The 17,189-nt window shown below is 38.9% G+C and overlaps 1 protein-coding gene across 2 annotated transcripts in view; it reads left to right on the top strand.

The window, feature by feature from the left end:
• Positions 1 to 17,189, top strand: part of SPPL3 (signal peptide peptidase like 3) — a 145,179-nt gene that overhangs the window by 20,150 nt on the left and 107,840 nt on the right. The window contains exon 1 of one of the 2 annotated variants that reach the window (XM_027864182.1): positions 4,403 to 4,421. The exons of the other annotated variant lie outside the window; for it this stretch is intronic. Coding sequence (XP_027719983.1) covers positions 4,420 to 4,421 — 2 coding nt within the window. The 5' untranslated portion in view covers positions 4,403 to 4,419. Of the gene's footprint in view, positions 1 to 4,402; positions 4,422 to 17,189 lie in introns of those variants that run through there. 2 annotated transcript variants of the gene reach the window in all.

The following is a 17,189-nucleotide window of genomic DNA, read 5'->3' as shown; positions in this document are numbered from 1 at the left end:
CAACTTCCCATCTCTCTACCTTTGCTCTAGCTATCTTCCGTGCCTGAAATTTTCTGTGCCTTCACTTCAGACTCTTAGTTTCTTTGGCTTCCTTTAAGAGTCAGTTAAAATACCATTTTCTGTAGGAGGGAGGCCTTTCTGATATCCCCCACCTGCTAGAACCTTTCCCTCTAAAGCTTTCTTGTATCTTAGATGTGCCTAAATATTTACATGTTGTGTTCCGTACTAGCATGTGAACTCTTTGAGGGCAGGGGCTGGTTTTGCCTTTCTTTGTGTGTTCCAGGTCCTGGAACATGGCATGTACTTAATAACTAGGTGTTGATTGATTACTAATCTGTATCAGTGAAGAGGAGATAGTGACAAAATCAAAGATCCTTGAAATGCTGAATTATTTTGAACAAAAGAATTCTCAGTGTTTGAAGTTTTTTGGAGCAGTTTCTCATTGGCGCATTCAGTCAGAAATTACATTTTGTACCTGGAAAGGAAGAAAACCCTTCATTTGGAGTAGTGGAGAGACATTTTAGGCATCCCCATGTAGCACTGTAGCAGTTGCAGATGTTCTGTACATATATAGATTGACTTCAGTCTTGAAAACTTGAAGAATCTCTGTGACTCTGCCCTAACTTAGAAGTCTTTCTGGGAACATCTGAATTTAACTTATTTCTGGCTTTCCCCCAAGGGTCATATACAGTTCCCTTGTAAGCAACCAAACCTGCCAAGGCAGAGACCATAGAATAATTTTATTTTACCCAACAAAAAAATTTTTTTAAAAGACTCTAGAAAACTTTTCCCTTTGGTGAGTCTCAGTTTCCCCAAGGACTTATGGAGTTCTACCAAAGGTTCCCAAAGTGGGTGATGCTGGGAGGCGAAGGAACGATGTGGGGGCGGGGGCAGTAGTAACCTTGAGTGCAGTTGAGGAGCATTGAAGAAAAACAAGGGGTCGGTGGAAGCATAAGGAAAAAAGAGGAAATTTTTGAAAAACCATTCGTATATGTTTCATCTGTTGTATAATAGAGTTAAAGTCGTAGTGATTACATTATTTTCCAAATAAACACACAAAATGCAAGTTATAACCGATCAGTGGTGAAGTCTTCCAACAGGTCTTAACAAGCAGGTGTTGGCAGGTGAGCTTGTCTCACATTGTCTCAAAGTCCAGCATGCATCAGCAGGAATAAGTGTGTTGTTTACACTATTTTACTATATTACTCCATGATGTAATATTGCATTGTCAAAATTTCAATGCAGGAAAAAACCTACAAATTTACAATGAATTATTAAATTTAAGATGTGTCATTTTAAAAGTTTTATATTTTTTTGAAATGACAGATTTCAAAAAAACCACTAAAGGGTTAAAGAAAGATATCCAGGGGGGCACTGAGTAATTTGTTTTGTTTTGTTTTAGGCAATTGGGGTTAAGTGACTTGACCAGGGTCACACAGCTAGTGTCAAGTGTTTGGTCTTAGGCTGGATTTGAACTCAGGTCCTCCTGACTTCAGGGACAGTGCTCTATCCACTGTGCCACCTGGCTGCCCCAATTTATTTATTTTTTTTTTTGAAAGGGGGCAGTGGGCCAGATAAGTTTGAGAACGTCTATTCTAGACTTATTTTGCTACCTTGAGGTTAAAGCACTTCACATGGGAAAAGAACTTAAGAGCTGACCTGTCTGGTGAGGCTTACCTCTTCAGGTTCTACCCTGTAGCTCCAGAATCATAGCATTGCCCAGGGCTGGACATCAAGATTTCTCATAGTACTCATTAGGAACTCCATGAGTCAAAAGGTTTGTTTCTTCTGCTCTCAGATGGAACTAGGTACTGCTAAGTCATCCTGCCACAGCTGCTCTGCTGCTCCAGACGTGAGTTTCTGCAGTGCCCGGCTTAAACTAGGAACTTCTTGGCTTAGTCCAAAAAAATCAAACGTTTATTAAGTGCCATACCCTCTGCTAAGTGCTGAGCAGTTCAGAGACAAAATCAACAGTTAAGCTTTTATCCTAAAGTATTCACTACATGAATTTGAAATACAGTTAAGAACAAATAAAGCGTCCTTCTGGTTGTAGCTCATCATGGAGCTTACCCTCTGTTTAGAGAGATAGTGTCAGACCCCAGGTATCCTTGGATAGGAAGGCACTAGCATTTGGAGAGACCATCAAAAGGCAGAGTCTTGAAGGAAACCAGGGATTCCAAGAGGCAGAGTGTTCTGGGCATGGGATGCAGTGGGGTGGGGGTAGAGGTGAGTGAGAGAGGAGAGTCTTGTTCAGGAAAGAGTAAAGTCTGTCATTTTGGTCCAGTTGTAGGGCATGGAGGAGGGAGGAAGAGCTTTCAGTGCCAGACAGAGGAGTTTATACTTGGTCCTAGTGGTACAGCAATAGGGAGACCTTGGAATGTATTGGGGAGCATGGGGGAGAGTGAAATGCCCATATCTGTACTTGAAGTAAATTATTTGAGTGGCTTTGTGGAGGATGGTTTGGAGTGTGGAAAGATGAGTTAAGAATACCAAAAGGAAGGCTTTTTCAGTAGTCCAGGTAGGAGGTAATGAGAGCCTGAACTAGGTCGGTGGCTATATGAGTGGTGAGGAGAGATCATATTCAAGAGATGTTACAGATAGAGAAATCACAAGATTTGCCAACTGATTGGATATATGAGAGTGAGGAGTCAGAGACAATGCTAAGGTTTCAAACCTGGGTGACTAGGAGGATGGTGGTACCCCTGACCGTAATAGGGACATTTGAAAGAAAGGGTGGATTGGTGGAGAGATAATGCATTCTAATTTGAACATAATGAATTCAAGGTGACTACCAGCATCCAGTTTGAAATGTCTAATAATAGGTAGTTGGTAATATAGGTCTGTAGCTCAGGAGAGATACTTGGGCTGGATATGGAAATCTCACAGTCGTCTTCATAGAGGTCACTGAAACTATAGAAACTGACGAGATCGCCAAGTGAGAAAATGTACAGAGAGAAGAGGACCCCAGGACAGAATCTTGGGATACACACATATTTGGGGGAAAGCGCTTTGGGATCATGATCCAGCCAAAAAGACTAAGGAGTTGGGTCAGACAGGTAGGAGGAGAATCAGGAGGGCAGTTTTATGAAAATCCAGCAAGGAGTGGTCTAGGAAGTACTCCATTGCTCTGCTTTTACTTTATCTCTGCCTCCAGCTTGCATATCTGGAAGCTTCTGACTTGGCTCTAGAAATCCTTGTCACTGCCTCAGTCATTCCGGAAGGCATTCACAGATCTTAAGGTGAGATAGTTAGAGCCAATATGCAATGTGCTAATTGAGGTATTTAATGGAATCTGAGGGATAAGGAAAAAATAGGAGGCAACTGAGAAAGTAATTGGTTCTCTTCAAAGTTGCTTGTTTGCTTGGCTTATGGGTTTGTTTGTTTTTTTGTTTTTGTTTTGTTTAGGCAGTTGGGGTTAAGTGACTTGCCCAGGCTCACACAGCTAGTAAGTGTCAGGTGTTCGGTCTGAGGCCGGATTTGAACTCAGGAGCTCCTGACTTCAGGGCCTGTGCTCTATCCACTGTGCCACCTAGCCGCCCCTGTTTGGCTTATGTTTAGAAAGTAAGTTGCTTCTGAGGTGCCACTTTACACCTATCAGATCTACTAAGATGATAGAAAGGGAAAATGACAAATGCTGGAGTGGATGTGGGAAAATAGGTATACTGATGCACTGTTGGTGGAGCTGTAAACTAGTCCACCCATTCCAGAAAACAATTTGTAACTATGCCCAAAGGTGTGCTAAACTGTGCATACCCTTTGACCCAGCAATACCCCTACTAGATCTATACGTCAAGTAGAGCAAAGAAAAAAGGACCCACATGTACAAAAATATTTGTAGCAACTCTTTTTGTGATGGCAAAGAATTGGAAACTGAGGGGATGGATACCCACTGGAAAATGACCGAACAAGTTAAGGTATGTGAATGTGATGTAATACTAATCTGATGTAAGAAATGATGAAGGGAGATAGTTTCAGAAAAACCTGGGAAGACCTGTTGGAACTGATTCAAAGTGAAGTGAGCAAAATCCTGAGAACGGTGATAAACTGTGAAAGACTTAGCTGTTTTGATCAGTACATTGATGTAGGACAACCTTAAAGGATGCATAATGTTTATAGACTCTCTGTGCAAATTGAAGCAGATTCCCCCCCCCTTTTTCTCCTGCAACATGGCTAATACAGAAATATGTTTTGCATGACTTCATCTGTATAATGGTATCATTCCTTGCCTTCTCAATGGGTGGGGGAGGAGCAAGTGGGAGGGAGAAAATTTGGAACTGAAATAAAAGTTAAAGTGAGTTACTTTGTCCTATTAGTTTTTGCGTCTAAAATTTTGGTCATGATGGTTAGATTCTCTTTCTTTTTTTTTTTAAGACTTGCTGGAAAGTGTACATATAGAATTGTGTGGTGACTTCCAGTACAATGTGAGTATAGTACATTTGCCAGACATTTGTCTTTTAAAACTTAGTCTCCCTTTCGTTCATCGGCCAAGACTTACCCGCTTAATGCACGAAATGATAGTTGGGCTGTCTGACCTATTGGAAATGGTGTTCCCTTTGGTGTTGTCTTTATTTTCTATCTCAAGTATCTAATAGTTTTATCTTCCTGCAAAAGATAATGTAATAATTTTAGGGGAATGTGACACTTCCAGGAGTCAAGTCTCCTATCACAAGGAAACAATTTCCTTGCCTTTTCCCACTCCTAAGTACTCCACTCTAGCATCTTTCCATTTTCCTATCTGTAAAATGGGAATAATAATGCTTATACTAAACTACCTTCTAAAATGGCTGTGAGGAATGCCCTATATTCTAGGACTTCTATTTTCAGGGAATCTAGTATTTCCTTTATTTTATAGTTCTCCTTTCAATTTAATTTAAAAGAACCAGCATTTTTGGCATACTTGTGTGCATCTTTAGGTTTATTTAGTGTGAATTTGATCCAAGGATCTTCAGTTGGGCAGATAGATAGAGATGAGTAAGCAGTCATTTAGACTTGTCTAAGCAGAGACTTTCAGCAGTTGTGTAGTACTTGTGTTATTAGTGGCTGGTTAGCTTAGTTGGGTAGAACGTGGTACCACTGACCCAAAGTGCAGCTTAAATCTCTTATTTTGTGAGCTACAGTTATGTGTTCATTGCTGTGCTAGCACTGTGGATGAAAAGACATAAAATGGGCCTTGGGACCAGAAGGAGCTAATAGCATTTATGGAGCCATGGATTCCCCCTACCCCACCCTGAACTGAAACAGGGAGCCATACAGAATTTGGGGGGGGGGGCAGGCAAAATCAGGATTAAATGACTTGCCCAGGATCACACAGCTAGTGTCTAGTAAGTAAGGCTGGATTTGCACTCAAGTCCTCCTGACTCCAGGGCCTGTGCTCTATCCACTGTGCCACCTAGCTGCCTCCCAAACTATGTAGTTTAGAGAAATTTGTTTTAAAATGTAGGAAAAGACAGAGATTAAGATGAATAAGCTTTCTTGGTCCTTGACAACCACCTGGAGCAGTGGTTCTCCAAATGTGTGCTACAATATACTAGTGTGCATGTTAAGACAAACATTTATGAAGCACCTACTGTGTGCCAGGTACTGTGCTAAGGATTCAGGTAATCTCAGAGGGAAGACATACCTGCATTACATCAAGGGGAACTGAGAAAAGGCTTTGTGCAGAAAGTGAGATTTTAGCTGAGACTTGAAGACTTGAAACCAGGGTAGGAGGGAGGGCATTCCAGGAATGGGAGACAGCCAGAGAAAAGGCACTGAGTCCAGAGATGGAGTGTCTCGTGCACGGAACAGCACACACTCCACTGGATTGTAGAGGACATGAAGCAGAGGAAAGTATAGGAAGGCTGGAAAGCAGTAGGGATGGGGTAAGTTAAGAAGGGCTTTAAAAGCCAAATAGAGGATTTTACCTTTGATCCTGAAAGTAATAGGGGATCACTGAGGTTATCGAATGGGGTAGGGCTAGAGAAGGCAAGGTGAGGATTAAATATGCATTGATCAGAATGCTGCCACCATAGATACTGTAATGGTCCATTTCTGGATTGAAGGAAGATAAAGGCAGTCCATTAAGGAACAAAACCGATGTTAAAATAAAGACTATTGAAAAGTCATTTGACAGTCTGTGACATAGCCACCCCAGTTTCTTTGGGGATTTGGCACATGCCACAGAACGGGATAAGATCTGCTCAGGAGGTAACCAGTTTCTGCAAGGTTGATTGAATGGTTCCAGAATATTGGTGTTAATGCTGTTTTTATATTCAGGAATAAACAAAGAGAATTTTTTTGTGGGGGGTCAGTTGGGGTTAAGTGACTTGCCCAGGGCCACACAGCTAGTAAGTGTCAAGTGTTTGATCTGAGGCCATATTTGAACTCAACTCCTCCTGACTTCAGGGCTGGTGCTTTATCCACTGCCCCACCTAGCTGCCCCATCAGGCACCTTTTGAGAGAGAGAGAGAGAGAGAACATTATTTCCTCCTATTTTGTCTTTACTCTTTTTTTATTCCTTGATTCCTTCCTGCTGTGTAAAATCACACCTCAGGTCATCTTCATGCTTAAAAAATACTTCCATTTGACCTTTCTTCACCTTTTCACGTTGTTGACTGCCACCTTTTCTGACAAACCTTAGGATTCTCTGACCTTTCTTTCTTCTTGTCTGATCCTCAGTCTTCTCTGCTGGATTCTCATTCTTCTCCCCTTCATGGTGAATAAGTGTGCTCATCACCAAAGTTCTGGCCTGAGTCCTCTTTTCTCAATTCCGATGCTCTCCTGTGTGTTCTGTTACGATCTTAATGCAGATGGATCACAGTCTCTCAATCCTGCCTTTATTTCTTGCCTGAAGGCTGTTCCTGTTACCCATTGCCTGCTGGACACCACCATCTGGATTGGTCTGTAGACACCTCAAATCTAACACATCCAAAATGGAATTCATTGTTTTCCATCCAAAATTTTGTCCTCCTCCAGTTCCATTTTTTTCTGTTGAGAATACCATCATTTTCCCAGTCACACAGCTCTGCAGCCTTGGAATCATAATTGGTGCCTCTGTCTCCCTTACCCCCAGGATTCAGTCAGTTACTAGGTCTTGTTGATTCTCAACATCTCTTACCTTTCTTCTCTCCACTCATCTAACTCTAGGACCTCAACACCTCTCATCTAGATAATGGCCGAGTACTCCTAATTGGTCTTGCTTCCTGTCTCCTTTGCCAGTACACCCTCTGTGTGTCACTGCACTATTGAAGAATCTGTAGTGGCTCCCTTCTGGATTAAAATACAAAAATCTTAACCTTAAGGGCAGGGATTTTTCATTTTTGTTTTTGTATCCTAGTGGTTCACACATCCTAGAGGCTTAGAAATGTTGAATTTATAAAATACTGGGGAAATTGACAAAAACCTTGTGTGAATGTAATACTAATTATAGTCATTTATGTAAATTGTTTGCCAGATAGCACAGTAAGTATAAATATTGTCAAGTGTGTTAGATTAACTTTTTGTAAGTTTTATTTAGTTAATTCTAAATCTGAGCCTTTACTAATACTCTCAGCATTTTGTACCTTTCTTGTGACGCATTTTCTGCATGTACAGGATCATGATAATTTGTCTAATTTAAGCTTCTTAAATGAAGTTGTCTTATCTAGCTTTGTGACCCAACATCACCTAGCACATGTTCAGCAAATGCTGGTTGAACTAAATAAAATGTGCATGCAGTTTGAATGGCTTTTTTATGCAGTATGGTTATATGGTCATAACTTTAAAAAAAATTAGAGAAAACATTGTTCAGAAACCTTTTTTGCTTGGTTTTACATTTAGAGGGGCAGCATGGAGTAGTGGAAAGAGCATGAAACTTGGATTTGAATCCTGGTTCTTTGACTTACGAGGTATGTGACCTTGGGCAGGTCCTCTGCAGATTCCTATAGTACTGTCATCTGACCTGCTGATGGCCGTTCCATCTACCTTGCTGTTAAACTTCTTCTTCCCAAGTAAAGTGCAAGCTGAAGAGCCAAAATCATCTTCCTTTTTCTGTTTATATGCTCAGCACATATTGGTATGTGCTTGATGCATAGTAAATGCTTAATATGTTTCTTCATTTATCCATTTGTTCTGTAAGATGGCAATAGCACTTGCAGTATCTGCCTCAGGACTTTTGTGAGTGAAGCACTTCATAATTCTTGAAGCGCTGTACGGATGTGAATTACTATTATATGTGTAGCAGTGTGCTTGAAGTTACTGTAGTATTGGTAGCTGATATTCCGTAAATACAAAGCACACCATACTAATTCTCCTATGACCCTTTGAGATAGCTATCCATTTTATAGTTGAGGAAAGCTGTCCTCAGATTGAGTGAAGTCTAGTTGATTTCTTGATGTGGATATTTTAGAGGGTGTTTTAGGTCAGATCCAGGTTAGGCTTGAGCTCTGAGATAACTTCTGACTCTTGAGTTTTTGTGATTTAGGGACCATTTGCAAAATTTTTTTTTTTTAATTTTGAAGGAAATTTTTATTATTTTTATATCCCCTGGTGAAAAATGATTATTTTTGCTGTTTTCTTTCAGAGCAAATCTAATCTTTAAAATGGATCTTTCACATTGACCAGATCAATTGATTGGTTTGGAAATTCAGTAGTATGGAATAGCTTTTACTAGAGAACCAGGTCATAGTGGAAAGAATACTCATACTTGAAAACTTAAAAAGTTCAGATCCTGTTCCAATTATGGTCTTAATTTCCTTATCTGAAAATATGAATAAGAATATCTGAAATACCTGTATTACTGGTTGTTGTAAAGAAGTTGATTTGCAAATGAAAAAGGCCTATAGAAATGGGAGTTGGTGTTATTCAGAATTCTTTCCTGTTCTGAAAAAGGCATGTCTGGCTTTATTAGATCTTATTAGATCAAATTGTATGCTGAAGTGGCTGAGTTGAGAATCATTCAGGGAGGGGAAGAACTAACTGAAGGCTGGAGGTAAAAAAGGAATTTCTTGGTCTTAATATAGTTATTCCTCAGAAGTAGCATGATGCAATGAAAAGAACCCTGGATTTCCATTTGGAAGACCAGGATTCAAATTCTGGCTCTGCTGTTTATACTAAACTAGCTTTGTGACCTTTATGGGCCTAAATCTCTGTGTATCACAGAATCACAGAATTTTGAGAGTTGGAAATGAACTTAATGACTGTCTCGTCCAGTCCGAGGAGCACGTCATCTTTGGAGGCAGCCCATTTCACTTTGGGAAAGTTCTCAGTTTTCCTGACATCAAGCTTAAATTGTCTTTTCGTCCCTTCTCATTGTTGTTCCTGGTTCTTCCTCCTAGAGCCAAACAGAACAAGTCAGATCCTTCCTTTGCATGTCACACTGCCACTCCCCCGAACCCTGTCCTCCAGTCTGCTTTTCTGTAAGCTTAACTTGCCCAGTTCTTTTGATCAATACTAGTAAGTCATTGACTCAAGGCTATTCACCATCCTGGTTCCCCTCTTCTGAACACTCTGTACTTATCAGTGTCCTTCTTAAACCTTGGTACCCAGAACAGAACAAAATACTCCGAATGAAGTCTGAGGAGGGCAAAATAGAGTGGAACTGTCACCTCTCTATTCCTGAAAACTATACTCTTAATTCATCCCAAAATTCTGTTAGCTTTTTTCACTGGCACAACACTGCTGACTCATCTTGAGTTTTCAGTCCTCTAAAACCCTCAGATCCCTTTCAGAACAATTGTTCTCTGGTGTGTCTTCCATTTTATATTTGTGAAGTTGTTTTTTTGTACTCGAGTGCAATATTTTACATTTTATTCATATTGAATTTCGTCTTATTAGATTCAGCTTAATGCTCTAGACCAGCAAACTACCCATTACTGGCCACCTGCTTTTGTACAACCTTCAAGATAAGAATTATTTTTGCACTTTTAAATACAATAAAACTTTATTTACAAACATAAAAACCATTCTTAGCTAATGGTTATGCCATACAAAAATATGTGGTGGATTGGATTTTGCCTGCCAGGCCACAGTTTGCCAAACTCTGCTCTTGGTTGTCCAAGATCCTTTTGGATCTTGGTTCTGTCAGCTTTCCAGTGTGTTGGCTAGCCCTCCCAGCTTTGTGTCATATGTGGAATTTGACAAGCATGCCATCTATGCTTTTATTCTAAGTCAGTGATAAAAATGTTAAACAGCACCAGGCTAAGCACAGATCCCTACACTAGAGACCTCCACCACATTAACATTAAATCCTCAATAGCAATTCTTTGAATCCAATTCTAAATCCATCTGATTGTATCATTGTATAATCCATATCTCTTCATCTTCACAAAAATAATTTGAGATGCTTTATCAAAAGTTTTGCTAAATAAAATGAAAGAAGATAGAATGGATTAGAAAGCAAAATTCCAATCATATGTAGTTTAAAAGAAGCACACTTGAAACAGAAAGATACACACAGAGTTAAAAATAAGAAGCCAGAGCAAAATCCTTTATGCATCAGCTGAAGTAAAAATGGCAGCAGTAGCAGTCATGATCTCAGATAAAGCAACAGTGAAAATAGACTTAATTAAAAGAGATAAACAGAGAAACTACATTTTGCTGAAAAGTACCAGAGACAGTGAATTAATGTCAATACTAAACATATATACCACATGGCATAGCATCTAAATAAAGAAAAAGTTAAAATAAATTACAGGGAGAAATGGACAGTAAAAATAGGAGGAGAGGTAGACCAAGTATTTATGAATCTCTTCCTGTGTGCCAGGCGCCTAAGCACTTTACAAATATTTTCTCACAGTGGAGCACTTCAGCTTAGCCCTCTCTGGTCTGGATAAATCAGGTGACAAAAAATAAACAAGAAGTGAATGACCTGAATAGAAGTAGCTATGATAGACCACTCCCCACCCCCTTTGTCAAAGCAAAAATCCAGAGCTTAATTGGGTTAAAGAAAAAAGAGCAGGGGCAGCTAGATGGTGCAGTGGATAGAGCAACGGCTCTGGAGTCAGGAGGACCTGAGTTCAAATCCAGCCTCAGACACATAACACTCACCAGCTGCCGTGTGACTCTGAGCAAGTCACTTAACCCCAAATGCCTCACCAAAAAAGAAAGAAAAAGCAACGAGAGAGAAAGTAGAAGTATCAAGGAGCTACTCAAGTTAGGATCACATAAGACTTGGAAGCTGCCATGTTGACAGAGAAGAGATCTTGGAGTTTAATGTGCCAGAGGATGAAAGATAAGGCTTAAAACCAAAAATAACTTACCCACAAAAGCTGAGTATAATCCTACAGGGTTTTGTTTTGTTTTAATTAAAAAAAAATCTTTAAAGAAATAGAGGACTTCTAAACATTCCTTATTGAAAGGTCAAAAACGGGTTAGAAACTTTGAAATGCAAAAATAAGCGTCAAGAGAAATGTAGAAAGGAAAATGTATTTGATCAATAGGAACAAACTCTAGTATGATTAATTGTTTGCATTCCAGTGGGGGAGAAGGAATCAGGTTTCTCTCAGAGCCTTAAGATATTCAAGGATCACAGAGAAAATTAGGTAAGACTGGGAGAGGCCTTGGGAGTGGTTTTGTTCTGTTTTGATGGTGTTAGAGGGAAATGGGAGAAAGGGATGGATAGACTGAGAAAGAAAGGAAAGAACAAAAGGGAGCTCAGGATCTCATGGAATAGGGATAAATGAGATGGATTATATGTAGTAAAGAGTGGGTGGCATAGGTATCTGATGACTTTCACTTTCATCTGAGCCAAACAAAGGAAGGTTGAACACATATCCACACTAAGTTTGGCATAGAGATACATGAAAATCCACAAGGAAATGGGAAAGAAGGTGAAGGGAGGCTTATCAGGGAGAAGGATAAGGAACGGAAATAGATTGCTTCAAATGTATAGATTACCAGTGTTAAGAGAATTCTTTCACTACCTTCTTTGTAAAGAGTGGACCAAGGGGCATAGTTAACAATCATGAATGAGATAAACTTACCTGTAAAATAAAAGAGGATTGAGGAATGGATTAGGAAACAAAAATGTTAGTTACAAAAAAAACAAAACACTTAAAACATTCAAGCAGTAAAAGATAAGGGACTGATTGTGTCATTGTGTGATCATTTTCTCCACATTCTGAGCCATAAGACAAGGTGACAGCAAAAAAAAAAAAAAGAGAGAGAAAATGTATTATGCCTAAAGGCACCATAGATAATGAACCAATATTAATAATAACATATATGCACTAAATTATATATTTAAGTAGTTAAATAACTGAATACTTAAAAGGAAAAGTTAACTTGCAGGAAGAAATAGAGAATAAAATTAATTGTGGAGTACCTCAATGTTCTACTTCTTTGAAACCTAGACAAATTAACAAACATTTTAAAAAAGAAATTCTGAAGTTTAGAAAACTTAAAAAAAACCATGAATTAATTGGGCATGCAACTTTAAAAAAGAAAAAAGCAACAAATCAGAAAGCTCCAGTTAGACACCAAGATAGAAATCCTGAAAATCAAAAAAGAGATTGACAAAATTGAAAGGAAAACAAAAGGAAAAAAAACAAACACTGAATTAGGAGGAATTTTTTCCTTAGGAAATTGCTTAATTAACTTCTGATGAAAAAAAAAGAAGAAAACTCAATTGTATCTAAAGTGAAAAAAGTGAATTTACACCCAGTGAAGAAACAAGAGAAACCACCAGAAATTATTTTGCCCAATTATATGCTTATTAAACTTGCAGTTAAATGGGATTGAAAAATATTCACAAAAATGCAAAATCTCCAGATTTAACAGAAAAAGAAATAAAGGTCTTAAATCAGTCTTAAAAGAATAAGTTGGGGGTAGCTAGGTGGCACAGTAGATAGAGCACCAGCCCTGGAATCAGGAGGACCTGAGTTCAAATTCTACCTCAGACATATAACATTCACTAACTGGGACTCTGGGCAAGTCACTTAACCCCAATTGCCTCACCAAAAATAAGTAAATTGAACAAGTCATAAATGAATTCTCAAAGGAAATAAATTCCAGAACAAGATGGACTTAGGAGCAAACTCTATCATTTAAGAACCATTTCTATAGTGTATGAGCTGTTTGAAAAAATAGAAAAAGAAGGGGCAGCTAGGTGGCGCAGTGCATAGAACACCAGCCCTGAAGTCAGGAGGACCTGAGTTCAAATCCGGCCTCAGACCAAACACTTGACACTTCCTAGCTGTGTGACCCTGGGCAAGTCACTTAGCCCCAGTTGCCTAAAAAAAAAATTAGAGAGCTCCATAAAATTTCTTCTGTGAAATAAAGATGGTCTTCATACCTAAACCAGGAACAGTCAAAACAGAAAAAGAAAAATATAGACTTAATATCTCTAATGAATATTGATGTAAATAATTTAAATGAAACATTAGTAACGAGAATACAGCAATTTATCACAAAGATTGTACATTTATGACCAGGTTAGGTTTATACCCGGAAGTAAAGGCTTTATTAGGAACTAACTATAAAAATAATTGACTGTATTAATAGCAAAAATAATAAAAACATGATTATATCAATAGATGAAGTAAAAGCTTTTGACAGGATATAACACCCATTTTGCTTTTTAAAAAAACACCACCGAAAAGTGTAGGAATAAATGCCTCTTTCCTTAATATAAGTATTATCTATCTAAAACCAAGAGCCAGTATTATCTGTAATGGTGATAAATTTAGAGGTCTTCCAGTAAGATCAGGGGTAAAGCAAGGAAAGCCTTTGTTATCATCATCATTATGCTAGAAGTACTAGCTATAGCAATAAGATAAGATAAAGAAATTGAGGGAATAAGCATAGGCAAAAAAACCAAAGAAACAAAATTATTACTTTTGGCAGATAATATAGTTTACTTAACAACCTAATTAACCCTACAGAGTAAGCTTAAAAGCTAAGTGACAAAATCAACTTCAGCAAAAGTTCAGTATGTTAAATAAACTCAAACGAATCATCATCTCTGTGTATTATCAACAAAATCCATCAGGAAGAAATATAAAGAGAAATACCACTTAAAATAACTACAGGAACTATAAAATCCATGGGAATCTACTTGCCACATAATGTACACAGGAACTATAAGAATACAATTAGAAAACATTCTTTAAAAAATAAAAAACTAAATAATTGGAGAAATATTAATTGCTCATGGGTAGAACAAGCCAATTTAATAAAATAAAAATCTTGAAAGTTTAGCCAAAATCTAGGTAAACTATATCTACAATGTTCCCCTCATCTAATTTAATAATCCTGTCAAAAAGAAAATGTTTGTTCTTGATGAAGTGATGTTAGAGCCTTGTAATCACTCTTTGCCTAGCTAGACCCTTACCAGCTTACTTAATGATCTGTTCTAGAATTTTCCCATAAATCAAGTGAAAGTTACTCTTCTGTAGTTTGCAGACTTTTCTTTTTTGAAAATTGCAACACTTAACCCTTCTCCAATCTTGTATTACCTTTCCTGTTTTCCCTGATCTTTCAGAATACCACAGTGCATTAGCAGTAACATCTATCTGTTCTTTCTGGAGCAGAGAATGACATTTTCAAAGCTGTTCTGCTCCCCTTTGATTCCTTCTGGCTTTCTTCTCTTCTTTCTGTTCATTTAAAAAAATGCTTCAATGATTTTTTTCCCTTTTCTCTTTAAGGTGGGGGTGACTGTATCCCTTGTCTTCCTCTCCCCAACTCCACTCTCCATTAAAAAGGGAAAGAAAATGTTAACCACGTGGGAAAATGTATATCTCATTCTGTAACTTGAGTTCAATCACCAGTACTCTGGAATCACAGTTGGTAATTGCATCATTCAGAGTTCTTAAGTCTTTCAAAGTTGTAGTAGTATAAAGTGTTTTCTTTGGTTCTTCTCGCTTGTCTCTGTATTAGGTCTTACAAGTCTTCCCAGATTTTTCTAAAAAACGGTCCCTTTCATCATTTTTGTGGCATATAATATTACATCACATTCATAGACCTTAATTTGTTCAGCCATTTCCCAGTTGTTGGGCTATGCATTAGTTTCTGTTTCTTTAAATAGGCAGTTTTCAAAAGAAAAGATAAACTGTTAACCATAAGGAAAAAACATTCCAAATCACCAATGATAAGAGAAACGCACACGTAAACAGCTCTTGAGGTTGATTGGCAAAGATGGAAAAAGATGAAAGACAGGCAACTTTTCTTCAGGACAAATTTAGAATTATACCCCAAAATCACTAAACTTTTTATATGTCCTTTAATTTATAAGCGCTTTGCTCTCTATGGAATATTGCTTATACCCTTTACTTTCCCTTATCACTACCGGCATGCATGGATATACAAACTGAGATTTTATATCCTGACCACAGAGGCATAAAGAGAGGAGTGACAACAATACGTAAACAGTTTTGTCGAGACTATACACACATACATGTCTGCACCAGATTTGGGGGGATTGTCAAAAGTTTGAGGATGACACACTAGTGTTGTGACCAGAAGGATTGTGGTGCCCTTGACAAATAGAGAAGTTCAGAACAAGAGTCGATTGGGGGGACACGACATGATTATGGCGTATCCATGCTACTCATCCTATGCAACTTACTCTGTTGTATCCAAAATGAAATTGAGAGTGGGGCTCTTAGTGGTTACCATCCCTTTAAGGTGCATCTGTTGCAGTCTTGAGGTGATCTGGAGGGCAAGGAGTATGTATGTTTGGAGAAGGGAATCATTTTCCCAGTGTCATTTGTAGCTGCTGATTTAGGTGCCTGCCTGAATGAGGGTTAAGCTATAACCACCCTGCACCCCACTAAAAGCGGAAGGTTGGGAACTTCACAGCAGTGGGAAGGGCTGGAGTGGTATTAAAGACAAGCCTCATAATTAGTTATTGAAGGCTATTGGGATATATCCCATCCTGAGATCACACACTCCTTGGGCAGAGGCCTCTGCTCCATGGTAGAGTATGTCCAACATACAGCCCTTTAGCCCACAGCACTTTGGATTGTAGCCTGAACTAGATGAAAAGTAACTGAGAAATATTTAACAAAATAAATAAAAATGCAATCAAACACAGAAAATGTTAATATGTGGTTTTCGTAGTCAATATGTGCCTGCAAGGATCCTTCTGTGTGATTTAGTTGCCCTGTTTCTGTTTGAGTTTAACATCACTGCTCTTCCTGACTCCAGGATTGAAATACTTCTTCCACTATCTGGAAATAGGTATGAAATTGAGGCCCGGCAGATGAGCTGTTGGGTGACTGCTCAGCCTGTGTCCCAGTTCCCACAGGCCCTGAGGTGGCAAGTTTGAGTCCCTGTGGGTGAGAAGGCAGCCCCGGACATGAGGTTCCACCATAGCGGAAGGCAGGATGGGGTAGGCAGGGAAGGGGTAGACCAGCCCTCCTCAACCCACAGCTCCTCCCTCCAGAGATGTCACTTTACCCTTACAAAGACCTGGTTTGCTGTGGAAGTGGCTGTGGGGCGGGTACTTTGAAGGAGTGTTGTTTAGCCTTGCAGGTCAGCAGACGAGGTAGACCGAGGGAACTGGTAAATGTTGGAGGTGTGTATATGTAAGTGTTTTCTGTTTCTTGCTGACAAAGTCATGCATAGGTATAGGCAAATAGTATTATAATAAAATTATTCCATGACATATTTAGTTTCGTACAAATTTACATTTTCAAAAGAAGTGTTATGGCTGAACTGACTATTTCTTTGTAGGGGCAGGATATTAGGAAATGATAAGTTGGTGTGTTTGGTTTTTTTTTTTTAAGTAGCAAGAAAATACTATTTTAAAAAAGAAGATTGAAGTGAGATTGTGAAGGGGAGGGAGGTAGGGAATACGCATTTATTAAGTGCCTACTATGTGCTAGGCACTGTGCTCAGCACTTTACAAATATTTGTCTTAGGTTATTCTTACAGCAACCCTGGGAGGTAGGTACTGTTATTACTCTCATTTTATAGCTGAGGAAACTGAGGCAGACAGAGAGGCTAAGTGACTTTCCCAGGGTCACACAGCTAGTAAGTGTTGGAATCTGGATTTGAACTCAGGTCATCCTGACTCCAGGCTCAGCATTCTGTCTACTGTGCCATCCAGCTGAAGGACTTGGTGACAGAAGAGTTTGTATTTCAACCTAGAGGCAGTAGAGAGCCGTGGGAAAATGTTGAACCCAATAGTAACGTGGTCAGATTATTCTTGAAGATTGCTTTGAGATGATGATGAGAATGAACCGGAGAGGCAAGTTTGGTGTGACACAAATAAGGTTTTAAAAAATAAATGC

The sequence above is a fragment of the Vombatus ursinus genome, unplaced genomic scaffold (genome assembly GCF_900497805.2).
Source record: "Vombatus ursinus unplaced genomic scaffold, bare-nosed wombat genome assembly UNPS02001287.1, whole genome shotgun sequence".
NCBI lineage: Eukaryota > Metazoa > Chordata > Mammalia > Diprotodontia > Vombatidae > Vombatus > Vombatus ursinus.
Note: the sequence above shows the minus strand (reverse complement) of the source record. Positions and strands in the feature narration are given on the sequence as shown.